At 43.7% G+C, this 14,377-nt stretch overlaps 1 protein-coding gene across 1 annotated transcript in view; it reads left to right on the top strand.

Moving 5' to 3' along the window:
- The window catches only part of CORO1C (coronin 1C), an 85,667-nt gene extending 71,530 nt beyond the window's left edge, over positions 1 to 14,137 (top strand). Inside the window, exons 5-11 of the mRNA XM_049866998.1 lie at positions 3,706 to 3,887; positions 5,351 to 5,470; positions 6,588 to 6,692; positions 9,222 to 9,367; positions 12,113 to 12,170; positions 12,261 to 12,506; positions 13,180 to 14,137. Of these exons, the coding sequence (XP_049722955.1) occupies positions 3,706 to 3,887; positions 5,351 to 5,470; positions 6,588 to 6,692; positions 9,222 to 9,367; positions 12,113 to 12,170; positions 12,261 to 12,506; positions 13,180 to 13,299 (977 nt within the window). The 3' untranslated portion in view covers positions 13,300 to 14,137. The remainder of the gene's footprint in view (positions 1 to 3,705; positions 3,888 to 5,350; positions 5,471 to 6,587; positions 6,693 to 9,221; positions 9,368 to 12,112; positions 12,171 to 12,260; positions 12,507 to 13,179) is intronic.
- The last annotated feature ends 240 nt before the right edge of the window (positions 14,138 to 14,377 follow it).

Raw genomic sequence — 14,377 nt, 5'->3', positions numbered from 1 at the left:
GGCCCTGGTGTTGCAGACAACTTTGAGGTGATCCCTGTCAGCCTAATGTCTTCCTTCCTTTTAATAAAATAGTTTCATTCTTCTGCCTGTACAAGTCACCCATTGCCTTTGAGTCAATTCCAATTCATAGTGACCCTATAGGACAGGGTAGAACAGCTCCATAGGGTTTCTAAGGAGCAGCTGGTGTATTTGAACTGCTGACCTTTTGGTGAGCAGCCAAGCTCTTAACCAGTGTGCCACCAGGGCTCCTTATGTAAGTAGTACATGTATATTATAGAGAATACGTATAAACAAAAGGAATAAATTACAATCAGTGGTAATGCTACCATCCAGAGGGAACATCACTATTACCATTTTGATGTTTCTTTCCAGAAGATATTTGTAGATGTAAATTTTTTTACACACAGAGGTGGATTCATACTCTTTACCCTGACCTGTTTTCTGCACTTACTGATAGACCATGGTCCCTTTCACTGGCCATTAAGTGTTCTTCCTACAGTATTTTTAATGGCTCTATTGTAGTTCATTATCTGGATAAACCTGTTTATTTAATCAGTTCTCTGGTTCTGGACATTGAGGTGGTTTCTGATTTTTCAGTTATAAAAACAGTACTGCAGTGACCCCTTGTGGCCAATCCCTAGTGTTCTTATTGGTTTCCCACTTAAGTATTTTTCCAACTTTTCTCTCCTAGCAGCCTTTCCTTTGTCTAAAATTTAAGATGTTATCTTCTTTTATAAAAGCGATACAAAGGGCACCAGGGAGCTTTGTGGACTGATAGAAATGTTCTGTATCTTGGTAGTGGTGGTGGGTACGTTAATGTATGTATTTGTCAAACTTACCAAATGTACACTCAAAATGAGTACATTGTCTTGTATGCAGATTATACATTAAAAACAGTTCATTTGTTTTTACAAAAGCATTACTAATGTTAGTGGTAGAATTTTTAAAGATCTTTACCCTCACTCTGGAGCGCTGGTGACGCAGTGGTTAAGAGCTAAGGCTGTTAACCAAAAAGGCTGACAGTTTGAATCTACCAGCTGCTCTTTGGAAACCCTGTGGGCGCAGTTCTACTGTCTTATAGGGTCGCTATGAGTTGGAATTGACTCAATGGCAATGGGCTTTGGGTTTCCCCTCGCTAGTAAAAGTGGGAGGCGGGGGCAGTTCAGTTTTTAATTGGGGATAGAGGATGTTTGAAGATTTATAGTGAGTTAAATAAAAAATGAATGCCAGGTACCTGTTGAAGCCAAGGACTATTTCTCAAAAATGACACTATGCATGATTATTATTATTATTTTGAAATCACCATATCTGGGAACCCTTCCTAGATTTTTCCCAGAACCTCAGTCTGATAAGCAGAGAGAAAATTCCAGAAGCGGAATTCCATCATGGAAAGTTTCTTGCCGCCCTTCTCATCTAGGTCAGACGTAGGTGTCCTCAGCAGACTGGCCCCCATTCTGCCCTTTAGAGCAAAGGAGAACAGTTGCTTGCAGTGCTCTGCATATTTTAAGACTATACAGCTGCGGTGGCTGACGCGACCTATGATGGCCTGTGATGGCCGAGGAAGATCAATCCTCCATCCCAGAGTTTAGCTCCAACTGTTCATACAATTGTTCAGTTTCTTCTCCAGTTTCCTGCTTCCAACCCTTAGGTACTTAGGTGTCTTGGGTATGGGCGGCTAATTTTTCTAAAGAGCGTACAGAACTGCCTTCTTGGCAAGAATTCACCTCCAGAATGCCCTCCCCTTACTGCGCTTCACCCTTGAACTAATGCCCTGGAGGCAGCAAAAGGTGCTTTTTTTTTTTTAAAGGAACAGCCTGGAGTCTTGGGTGCAAACAATTAATACACTTGCTGCCAACCGAAATGTTGGCAGTTCGAGTCCACCAAGAGACACCTTAAAGAGAGGCCTGGTGATCTACTTCCGAAAAATCATCCATTGAAAACCCTCTGGAGCACAGCTCTGCTCTGACACACGGGAGGTCGCCATGAGTCAGATTTGACTTGACAGCAACTAGTTCGGGTTTTTGCTTTGGGGGCTTGGGGCAGACCCTTGGAGGAAGGAGGGGTAGAGTTGGCGACCCGAGTAGTTGTAGCTGAACTGATGTTGTGGGCCTCTCGGGAGTCGGCTTCTGAATTCATATGATACTTGATTACAGTTAGGGGCTCTCGCCACGAACAGGCCAGTCCCGGCCTATTTTTCTCCCCTTTGAAAGATAATAATCTGTTGTGAGTGAGTTTTTAGGCCAGTCCTTGTGTTTCCCTTTCATTTATTATTATTTACCATGCTTGACTCTCAGACCATGTTTTACAGTATTACTGATTTGAATAACCCTGCCTCGCAGTTTTTGTTTAGTGTCCTAAACAGTTACTTAAACTCTTTATTTTTCGTTCCTCTTGAAAAGAAATAAGCAGTATTCATTCTGATGCTTGTTTTGCTGGACAGTGAAACTTGCAGTCACTCAGGGTCCACCCAGCCCATTTAACTCTTCGGAAAAACATTTGCCTTCTACTTTGGCGTAGTTCTGTGTTTTTGTTTGTTTTATGTGAACCCAAACGGAACAACCTGTGATTTTCCTTTACCACTTTGTGTTTCTTTTACAAGAATCTCTTTTTTGCTTTGTCCCTTTTGTTTTTAAAGCCCACGAGGTAGGTACCTCTTATAATCAGCACCTCCCTTTCTCTCTTTCTTTCACTCACATCGTGCGCCACAGATCATCTGTTCAGGCAACATCCGACTACGTACATGCCCATGGTCCATAAGGCTATAGTAGAGTTCAGAAACTGGAGAACGGGACATAGTGGACGTAGCGAATGGAGCCGCTTCCTGCGTGCAACACGTATATCTCACGTCTCTTGTACACGAAGCAGTTGTGCTGCCACACGTACAATGGTACAATACGTATATACCTATAATACATGTCTTGATAGCCATAATAAATGCCTATGTTACTGGCTTATGTGTGCACTGTACTGTACTCTCTATCGTTATTTCGAGGTGAACTTTCCCTACTTGCAAATAAAAAGTTTACCAAACAACAGCGTACACTTTGCCTCGTAGGCAGCAGCATTCAATCTTGTCTATCGCGCCTCTCTTGAGTGTTGTAGCATTATCTCCCTGTTTAACTTTCTTTCAAAAACGTTACTGTGAAGTGCATCACGGCTCCCAAACGCAGCAAAATCGGTGCTAGCGATAGGAGCAAGCAGCAGGAGGCAAAGGAGAATCGTTGATTCGGAAGTGAAACAAAAGATGATCAAACAACCCGAAGGTGGAAAGTCAGTAAATGCTGTGCTGGTGATCTAGGCGTGTTTGTACAACGTCCAAATCACATAATGGCCCATTTCACAGGACGTGTCGGGGATGCTGAGTGACACGTGACCGTATATCTGTACATATACATACACACATACATGCTGTTGTTATGTGCCTTCAGGTCGATTCCAGCTCATAGCAACCCTAGAGGACAGAGAAGAACGGCCCCATAGGGTTTCTCAGGCTGATATCTTTACAGGAGCAAATCACCAGGCCTTTCCTCCCATGGATGGCTCATGGGTTCGAACTGCCGACCTTTTGGTTAGCAGCTGAGCACTTAACCGCTGCGCCCCCAAGGCCCCATACGTACGTACGTGTCCTCCCTTTGTAGTTTTCGCAGGCGTGTTGTTATACAGGTGCTTCCAACCTTTAAGGGGCATGGTCCTGCTTGTTTCTAGGCTGTGATAATGCAGTCATCATCTGGAATGTGGGGACCGGGGAAGCCCTTCTAAACCTGGATGACATGCACTCAGACATGATTTACAATGTGAGCTGGAACCGAACCGGCAGCCTGATCTGCACAGCTTCCAAAGACAAGAAAGTGAGAGTCATCGATCCGAGGAAGCAGGAGATTGTCGCTGTAAGTATCCTGAGGACCAAAAGCCCAGTATCCGCAGCACACCGGTGAGTGTGAGCCTTCTGCTTCACCAGGCAGGCCTCGGAGGCTGCGCTTCTGGTCAGCTGACCCTGGCTGTGAGCAAACGCCAGACAGAAAAGGGAAGGGCTTGTTCCTGCTTCTGACTTTGCCCCCAGTCAAACTGCTCTGCAGAGTTGCCCGCTTCCAGCTTTTACTTAAGTCTTTGCTCCCACTTGGTGGCCATTTTTTCACAGAGGAATAAAGTTTTTATCAGTTCACTAGAATCCTTAAGAATTTACAAGTCTGGATCAGCTAAACCAGTTTGCTGCATTCCTGGGCTTAAGGTTCAGGACTGAATATTGAGTCGCCACCCTGCTCCAGCAATGACTGTGAAGGTGCCTCACAAAAATGCAAACAATAGCTTAGCTAGTAAAGAATGTCTGCCTTGAGCATTGTGCTCTTTTAAAAACTATCTGTGTAGAATCAAAATGATGACAGTGACTTGAAAGGTTAGATAGGAATCTTAGGGGCAGAGGGTTTCTGCCATTGGAGGAGGAGCAGTTTGGAAAAGGAGGGTGAGAATGGTTGCACAACTCGAAGGATGTCATCAGTGTCACTCAATTGTAAATGCAGAAATTGTTGAGTTGGTGTATGTTCTGCTGTGTATATTCTCCACAATGAAAAATAAAATAAATTTAAGACTATGCAACAGGTTTCCTTATCAGCTCGGTGTTGTTGTTTCTGTCACGCAAACTGGGCCTCAACAAAATACAGATCGTGACAAAACATGGGTCTCGGGGGTCTTTAGTCAGGGTTGAAAGTGCCAACACTGAACCCAAAAATCCCTCTCTTCAGCCTGCAGTTACCCTTCTTTAAAATGTGTTTGTTCTTTGGCAGTATGACTTCTAAAGGGCTGATGGGGCTAATGCTTATTGATCACCTACGACTAGCCCAGCCCCATGCAAAGTGCATTCCAGGCAGTCTCATGTACTCCACCGGCCTCCTCCCGAGGGTAGGACCTGGTACATTCTCACTGAATAAATGAGGTTAAAGAAGTGCTTAGCTAGACTGGACTTTTCTTTCCTATGAAATTGGCAGAAATTGCAGGAAGTGTCCAACCTTCAGGCTCTTAACCTTCTTGAGAAACATTTACTGGGCAAGGTCCTTTCCTGTGTTTTATCTTGGCAGTGCATGGACTTGGTTGGCAGTAGGGTGTGGTAGAAGGAGTGAGGCCTTTGAGTCAAATCCTGGCACTTTTGCTCATTAAATTAAGTAGCTGAGGGACCTGGAGCGAATCACTTAGTGTCTCTTTATTTCCTCATCTCTAAAAGGGGCAGGGGGTTAACACCGACTCTCCCGGGTGAACGTGAATGATGCCTGGGATGTAGTTGAGTCCCCCTGCCCCAGCCGATTTTCCTTCTTGCAGTTTGAATGTGTCTAATGTGCCTTTTTGCTCTCTCTCCCAGGAGAAGGAGAAAGCACATGAAGGAGCAAGACCCATGAGAGCCATCTTTCTGGCTGATGGGAATGTCTTCACTACTGGTTTCAGCCGCATGAGTGAGCGGCAGCTGGCTCTCTGGAATCCGGTATGCCCCTACCCAGCCTTTCTGCATGTTTGCCACTTGAGCTTTCTCTTTTCTGAGTGGGTCTTAGGGTCAGTAAGTGAATTATAAGGAGCCATGGTGGCGCTGCTTGCTAACCGAAAGGTTGGACATTCGAACCCACCATTCATTCCACAGTAGCCTGCTTCTGTAAAGACTTTTTTAAAAAACCTGTTGCCATCGAGTTGATTCCAACTCATAATGACCCTATAGGACAGAGTAGAGCTGCCCCATAGGGTTTCCAAGGCTGTAAATCTTTACGGAAGCAGACTGCCACAGCTTTCCCCAGTGGAGGATGATGGGTTTGGTTTTCTGTTTTTTGTTTGTTTTAGAAGTGGGTGGTAGGACTCTTAGTGTACTTTTCTGAGGCTGTCATAAATTTTTGCTTATCATAAATTGGATGTCAAGTTCTCATCCTCCCTGGAGACTTTTTGGTAAATGTATTTCCAAAATACATTCTTGGGGCTCCCAAGGAGTCTTTTTAAAAAGAATCCAATGTTTTAGACTCGGGAAATGAGTTTTAACCTTAGTTATATTTTATGAAGAATATGATCAAATGTCTAAATCAAACTAGTCGTGCTTGGGAAAATGTTCATAATCGCATAAGTGGGAAGAAGAATGCTAAACCGTATACATGGTGCGAGCCCCATTTGTGTGTATGTGTGTTAGAAGCAAATAGACCAGAATGGTCATAGTGCTTATATCTGGATTGTGGGATCGTGGAATATGGGATAATCTTGTTTTCTTCTTGATATCTTTGTATTTTTAAAAGTTTCTACCATAAAAAAAAAAAGCATGTGTTTATTTTATGATGCAAAAAAAGGTACTTTTGAAAAATGAGATAGTCACAGAGGAGAAGGGTGCTATCATCTTTTCACAGTATCACACTGACATAGCCGTTCGTTATGTGGTCAACAACATTTGCGGCAGGTCAGGTTCCAGTTAGTATCCCCGTTAGTCTTTACATGCGTGAGTATTACATGTGCCTTGTTCACACATTCATGATTTAAACGAGAGGTCTAGGAACATGGCTAACTCAAGCATAAAGGAATACATAACAAGGTTATAAAAATTCATCTTTTTTAAAAATTTTTTTTTCCAGAAAAATATGCAAGAACCAATTGCTCTTCATGAAATGGACACTAGCAATGGGGTGTTGCTGCCTTTCTATGACCCTGACACAAGTATCATTTACTTATGTGGCAAGGTAAGCGGTCGTCCTTACAGGTGTGAAATTTAATCCTGGAAGAGCAGTCTGCCCCTCAGAGATTTAGAAGATGACCAGTGTATTGTATCATTTCCTTGTCTGAATTTGTCTAATTTGTGCCTGTGTGTTTTGAGCTAAGATGAGGACAGATAATTTCAGTGTGTTGTAGGTCTCGAGACTGGAACTTTTGGTCCTGGGCAGTTGTGCCGTAATAGCATGCTGTGCTCAGTGCTTCTGACTGAGCAGGACAGAGCGGGGCAGTTGGGAAACGGTGGTGGGGAGACGGGTGCTTGGGGTGCTCTAGTGGGAGAAAGAGGACCTGCCAATGGTTTGTGTTCACCTTAGTGTGCTACGAGGTTGGTGACTTTGTATTTTCACTGTCCATTACTGGTATCAGAGGTAGGTAACCCGTTTGCCACAGCTAATGCTGAAATCTGTTGGGTAGCCTAGATTACCATTTACGTACTAATTACTACAAGGCATGGACTGGTGACGAGACCAGAGCTTTGTGGTTGTGAGATTTGAGGGCCTCAGAGACCCCCCAGTGGGTTTTTGTTCTTGAAGTTCAGTATTAGGACCCTGAACCTGAAAATATGTGGTCTGACCAGAATTTTAGGTGGTGATAGCTGTTACAGGAGGGCTCCATGCTGAATTCAAAAAACCTTTCTCATGCCTTATGATCTCCAACTAACTAAACTATTGGCATTTTTATGGTGAGGATTTCGGTTTAGTAGACAGTAACCTCAATTCCATAATCCTTTGCAGCTTCAGTTTTCCTTAGTATTTTGTATAGGTAAAAATTTAGCTCAGTGAGTACAGAACATTCACCTTGAGCGGTGTGCACTTGAAAAGAATTATCTATGTGAGATCAAATTGACAGCAATAACTCAAACAGAGAGACTTTTAGGGGACAAAGAGTCTAAGTTAATGGTGGTGAAACAGTATGTGTAGAGAGATAGTGAGAATGGGGACACAGTGCAGAGAATGTAACCGGTGTCACTGAACTGTACATGTAGAAAAGGGTGAATGGGCGTATGTTTGGTTAAGTATATTTTCGCCAACATATTTTTTTTTAATTGCAGCCCCCGCTTGTTCACTGTTTGTCTGTAGAAATACAACTGATACATTTTTTTATATTGACCTTTTATCCTACTTTCTTGGTAATAAACTCATAGTTCTAGTAGTTTTTTCTTTTTTTTCTTTATGTAGAAAATCACATCCTCTGCAAAAAAAAAAAAAAAAATCAAACCTGTTGCCGTCAAGTTGATTCCGCCTCATAGTGACCCTGTAGGACAAAGTAGAACTGCCCCATAAGGCTTCCAAGGAGCAGCTGGTGGATTCAAACTGCCAACCTTTTGGTTAGTAGCCAAGCTCTTAACCACTGCGCCACCAGGGCTCCCTGCAAATAAAGGCCGTGTTTATTTCTTCCTTTCTAAAAAATGGAGCTGTGGCTGCATTTCTCCAAACCTGTTAGTTACCCCTTGCTGGGTAAAATGCTAACATTAATGTGAAATGGCAGTTTGTGTGGCCTTTACTTCTGTTCACAGTTGAGCGACCACACTGTGGGCCTGCTTTACATTGTCACAGGTCAGTTGGAAACTGAGATCTTGTCTGTTACCTGGCACATCATTTTATGGCAGATGTTAACATCTGCAAAGTACACCTGCCTCAAAGTTGCTGCCTTAGACTGCATCAGAAGAAACAAGGAGTGGGTTACCCAGATGTTCGCAACATCAGGTGGAAAATGATTTTGGGTAGGCAGAAAATGAAGAGGATGTTTAGCTTCCTTTCCAGTTCTTTAGATGTTTAAATCATGGAAACAACGATTTATGTCATTTTCTTGCTGATACATATATTCCCTCCACCAGACAGGAGTGCTGTTCAGGTTGGTTTAACTGTGTGATAATTATTTAACCTTTGAGAGACTAGCATATGCTTCAGATTTCCAAAAACACCTGACCATTCTAAGCAAGATAGTCATAGAATTTTACACACTGCAATGAGATAATACTACCTTTCAAGGTTAAAGGATACTCAATAAAAATTCTTAATTGGAAAAAAATCTCACTGTTGTTATCATCTGATTGTCTGGCGTTAGTGCCCCTCGGGGCTTTGAATGGCACTGCGCTGTGCCAGGGAAGGAGTACTCAGGAAAACTCACTGTGCTCTCCGTGATCCTCGTAGCTGCTTGTGGAGATTAAATGGTGATGTAGTTGTTTGGCAGCGGCATTAACATTTGTGCCTTGCCTATAACCTCGCACCTGGGCTTAGTGGAGTAAAATCGGAGCTTCCAGAGGAGGCAGAGGGAGCCCGCCATTTACAGAGCACGCTGTCTTTGATGAGTGAGGGTTTGTTCTGTGAGGAAGAGAAACTGTCATATATCTCAGGCAAGCCTCATGATAAGGCAGACAAGGTCAGCCACAGTAGAGGGTCCCAGATAATGCTGGATTTACAAGGGAGAGAGACACCCACTGAGACAAGACGCTTCTATTAACGTTAAGCTCCAAACTCATCTCCGCTTTCTCCCAGGGCGACAGCAGTATCCGCTACTTCGAGATCACGGATGAGTCCCCATATGTCCACTACCTCAACACCTTCAGCAGCAAAGAGCCTCAGAGAGGAATGGGGTACATGCCCAAGAGGGGGCTGGATGTGAACAAATGTGAGATTGCCAGGTAAAGAATTGGTATCTACGGTATTCAAATTGTTTGTGTCATCTGTGTAACACGAGAGTCAAGTCTTTCCACCCCTGCGTGTGTGGTATAGAATTAATATCTCCTTTCTTGCCCATTTTTAGAAATGTAGACTTTTAGAGCAGGAAGGAACCCTTCACGATCATTTAATCCAACTATGTCCCCCTTCGTTATTCAGATTATATAACTCAGGTGAGAGGTTAAGAGACTTAGCCCGGGTTTATCTCTCACTTAAATAGTGAAACCTTCATTTCTTGTCTTCGAGCTGGGCCTGTGGCCAGTATCCCCCTGGAAGACAAGCAGCGAGTGGATAGGCTGTCCCTCAGACAGAACTGAGGGGTGGTTTCCTACCTGCAGGGCAAAGAACCAGGTTCTAAATTGGATTCTGGACCCCACTGATTCTAACCTAGACAAGTCAACGGCAACAGCAGGGCATTAGTTACCTTCATCTAGGAAGTTCAGCTGTGCTGTGTAATTTCTACCTCTCTCTGCTACTCTTTGGAGCCCTGGTAACTCAGTGGTTAAGAGCTCGGCTGCCATCCAAAAGGTTGGCAGTTCTAATCCACCAACAGCCACTCCTTGGAAACCCTATGGGGCAACTCTACTCTGTCCTATAGGGTTGCAGTGAATCGGAATCGACTCAACGGCAGTGTGTTTATTTGGTGTACTACTGTAGATTAAAAAAAAAAAACGTATTTCATAATGCCTAGTGGGCTTCCTAATGGCTAGGCTTTTTCCTCATACTAGTCACCAAAATGATGATCAGTGACCACCAGCCATTTTAAAGCATCAGAATAATTAGTATTGCACCATCGGACATGAGGTCATAGCACACGTTTATATGGGCATGTTGTCAAGTTTGCTCTTCTGGTCACATCTTTAAATAATTATATTTCAGTCTTTAAAAATAAAAGACTTTTTATACACCTTTTAAAAATATTAATTTTTTTTTTTTTGTCATTGTTGTTTTGTTTTTAAATATGTCCAATGACCGTAATAGCTGGAGTCGTGACGGAAAGCCGGTTATCTGTGGCTTAAACCAGATTAACCAAAATGTGGCTCAAAATCCGTTCAGTGTGAACTTGTTTAAGATTATATACAATATTTGTGAGCACATATATTTTACTTATCATCTAAAAGTTTAAAAGGCCGTATGTAACAGATAATAGTTCAGGGCACTTCCTATTTATTGTTTCTTGAGCGCTTATTATACGTTAGGCACTGCATTCAGCAACCAGATGAGGTAGCTGTTTTTTTATCCCCATTTTCCGAATGAGGAACCTGAGGCTTGGTGAAGTTGTCACATGCCCCAGGGGTTACGGTAGTGCAGCTGGAAGTCAAACCCAGGTCAGTCTTTTCCACCACTCTGCTCACTGCAGAGTGTTCATTAAACCTGTCTTTTAAAATGTTTTTGGTTTCTTTGTTGGCTCTCTCTGGTTGAAATAGTGAATAGGCCGGTTTCAAGGATCAGTTCTTTACAACATGACTATGGTTTTCCAACACCTTTCCCAACCGCAGCTACTTTAAGCATTTGTGTCCCTGACATATTGGAGCAACACATCCGTAACCTGCAGGCTGGCTTGACTAGATTCGTGCCTGGATCGTGTTATCCCTTTTCAAACACCAAAGGCTACATATTTCTAGTGGCAACAGGGCCCACTGGCTTTGGGTGTTTGAGATGACAGTAACCCTTCTCATGTAAACTCGTGAATCCAGGGAACACCTCCCCAGCAGCACCTCCATCTCTGCTGACTTCTCCCCGCTGAGTTCCTGCCGTTCCATCTGGTGGGCTGGCCGGAGTGTTTTACTCTCCTGCCAGGAACTGGAGAGGGAACTCTTGGTGATTCCGTGTTGTGACAGAAAAAAACCAGCATGGCCTTGCCAGCGACTTGGCAAGAGCAGCAGTTTCTGGTTTTGTTGTTGTTTGAACTTGTTTGTTTAGTCTTATAGGATGCAATAGAAAGTGTTGTCTCATTGTTTTTCCAAGTTAGGAACTGTTTGTTTGCCTTTCCCACGTCACAGTGCAGACTGGTGCACATTCCCACTCTTTCCAAGTTTTGGATAGTTTCACATTTTTCTTGAGTTTTAGGCACAGTGGTGGTTTTCTCGGATGCCAAAATTTTAATTCCTGGGTTTGTTCTCTTTTCTTTTTTAAAAGTCATCTTTGTTCTTACAAAGATACTATCTCATCTCTAGGCGTTGGTTTTCTCCTGTCTGTTGACACGTTAATTTTCGCACACATGAATCATCACCATTGTTGTTGTTATATCCACCACAGTTGATCTTCCCCCAGATAATTGGGATTTATGGAGCCTTGGTGGCTCAGTGGTTAAGAGCTCAGCTGCTTAGCAAAAGGTCAGCAGTTTGAATCTACCAGCTGCTCTTTGGAAACCCTATGGGGCAGTCCTACTCTGACCTATAGGGTCACTATGAGTCTGAATTGACTCAGTGGCAACAGGTTTTATCAGTGTAATGGGTAGACCTCTACTTGAGGTTCTTGTCCTTAGTCTGCCATGTCCTAGCATTGTTACTCTTGGCTTCTGTTTCCTCATCGGTAAAATGGGAACACTAAGATCTACCTACTCCCCAGGATGATCAAATGAGGTGATGGGCAGAGAAGCATTTCATACCCCCATGCAGTACTGTGGAAAATCCAGTTGTCGTTAACCCTGTTACTAAGCCTCTTATTTCACTTAATGTAACTTTGCCTTTATGTCCCCTTTGAAGATTCTTCAAACTTCATGAGAGAAAGTGCGAGCCCATTATCATGACTGTTCCCAGGAAGGTGAGTGCCCAGTTTTATAGGCAGTTGAAGTTTTTAAAAAAATCCCCGACCTTCCTTCTTCCTTATCTAAGGTTTTCCTATCTCTCCTAGTCTGACCTTTTCCAAGATGACCTGTATCCTGACACAGCAGGGCCAGAAGCTGCACTAGAAGCAGAAGAGTGGTTTGAGGGAAAGAACGCAGACCCAATCCTCATCTCCTTGAAGCACGGATACATTCCAGGCAAAAACAGGGATCTCAAGGTGGTCAAGAAGAACATTCTAGATAACAAGCCCACTGCAAACAAGAAGTGCGACCTGATAAACATCCCCAAGAAAACCACAGACACGGCCAGTGTGGTAAGGACTTGAGTTTGAGGGAAGTGCCAGCCGGCTTGGGCCTTGTCCTCTTGATAGCCTCAGCGAACTTGCCCCACCTGTGAAAGTCTTTTACAGGCGATGGGTTTTCAGGGAATGACGCTATATACTGCTTATGAGAAGTCCTGGGTCACGTGACAGTTAGGAATGTGTGGTCACGTTGGCTCCTTTAGCTCAGTTTTTTATAACGACCACAGTAGATATCAGTCTGCCACTGTCTCTGAGCGTGCACAGAAGCCCTGGGCTTCTTCCTGACTCTCTTTCCCCAAAGACAGTTAAACCCATCTCTGTTATAGGTAGAGACCTAGGGCATCACGAGAGTGCAGGGTCACAGGTGCACTGTGGAAGAGGAGAGCCAGCTGGGGGTTGGGGCAAGCAGGGCAGGGACTTAGCTCCCAAGGAGGACCCCCGAGGGCATGGCCAGAGTCCTCTGGCCTCTGGAAGGAGTCATCCTTCTCCCTGGTCAAGTAGAAATCCTCCTGGTGGAGTGGAGTGCTGGGAGGTGGCTGGGCTAGAGGGCAGCCTGGAAGGACTCGGTCTTGCCCACCAGCTCAGTTGTGTCCCGAGGGTGTCTGTCCTCAACTGTGTTGAACTGGTTAACTGCTTTTAAGTCATCTCTGCCTCTCCCCGCCCCCACTTTTGTTTGTTCTCTTAGCAAAATGAAGCCAAGCTGGATGAGATTTTAAAAGAGATCAAATCCATAAAAGACACAATCTGCAATCAAGATGAGCGCATTTCCAAGTTAGAACAGCAGATGGCGAAGATTGCAGCCTGAAGGTCCCACCCCACCCTTCCAAACACGGGAGCAAGGACTTTGCGCTTGGTAGCTGGTTGTTGGTGTGGTCCTTGGGAGGGACAGGGCGGCACTGCCATTGGAGACGTCCCATCTCAGATTTGTCGACCAGCGAGAAGCCACATTCCAATGAGAGCCCAATTCGTCTCCCCAATTTGCAGAAACAAAACGTAATTGAAAAGCCGAGCTTTTTCTCAAAAGGCTTTTTTGATGTTTTAAGTGTTATGTTTGACTCGTTGAACTTTTAAAAGACAAAAGTGCTACTTTTAAAAATCCCAGATAATTCCGAATTTTAGAAAACAAACCAAGTCTGATTCAGTGTCGTGCCCAAGTACCCTTTTTTTTACAAATAGGGACCAATGCCACATTGCTTTTTATATTTCTTTTTTTAATGTTGCCAAAACCAAAAGTAGCTTTTTTTTTTCCATTTGTATTTTGCTACTTTGCAGTATTTGTGTGTGGTTTTATTTTTTTTCCTTAATTTGAAAGGGACAGCACTGTGTATGTTTATAAACTAAATGAAGATAAGATATTATTTTGTATAAATGTTCTCCTGAGAACAATCAGAGCAGTAGCCACGTCGTGCCGGCTCCATTGCAGCACAACCTTGGTCATCTTTGTGCCTGTGCAGAAGGAAGATTTAAAAAATCACATGGACCCATATTGCCACCCCCTTCTCATTTCATTGAGTCTTCTGATCAAAAAAATTCATATCGTCTCTCTTCCTTTCTTTCTTCTAGAAATTGGGTGGTTGTACCAGAACAGAGTTTTGCTTTTTGGTTATCCTGTACTTCCGATGATTATAATCTAACCCAAATTAGCACGTGTTTCTGCAGTTTTGTTACACACATAGAATCGATTGCCTTCATCACGTTAAGCATCGTGTTTCAGGTTCTGGTCAATACTTGACAAGGGTGCCCGGGACAAGAAGATGTACACAGGGTGTCCAGTTCCTTCTTGCCCTTATCAGCAGCTTGCCTAACTCTTGAGTACAGTGGCAGAGACTCAAAATTGGGGCGCCTGGGGGGGGCATGTCAGCCCAGAGCAATCCTATTTTCCT

The sequence above is a fragment of the Elephas maximus genome, chromosome 22 (assembly GCF_024166365.1).
Source record: "Elephas maximus indicus isolate mEleMax1 chromosome 22, mEleMax1 primary haplotype, whole genome shotgun sequence".
In the NCBI taxonomy this organism is placed as follows: Eukaryota; Metazoa; Chordata; class Mammalia; order Proboscidea; family Elephantidae; genus Elephas; species Elephas maximus.
The sequence above is the reverse complement of the archived record's forward strand: the minus strand, read 5'-3'. Positions and strand labels throughout refer to the sequence as shown.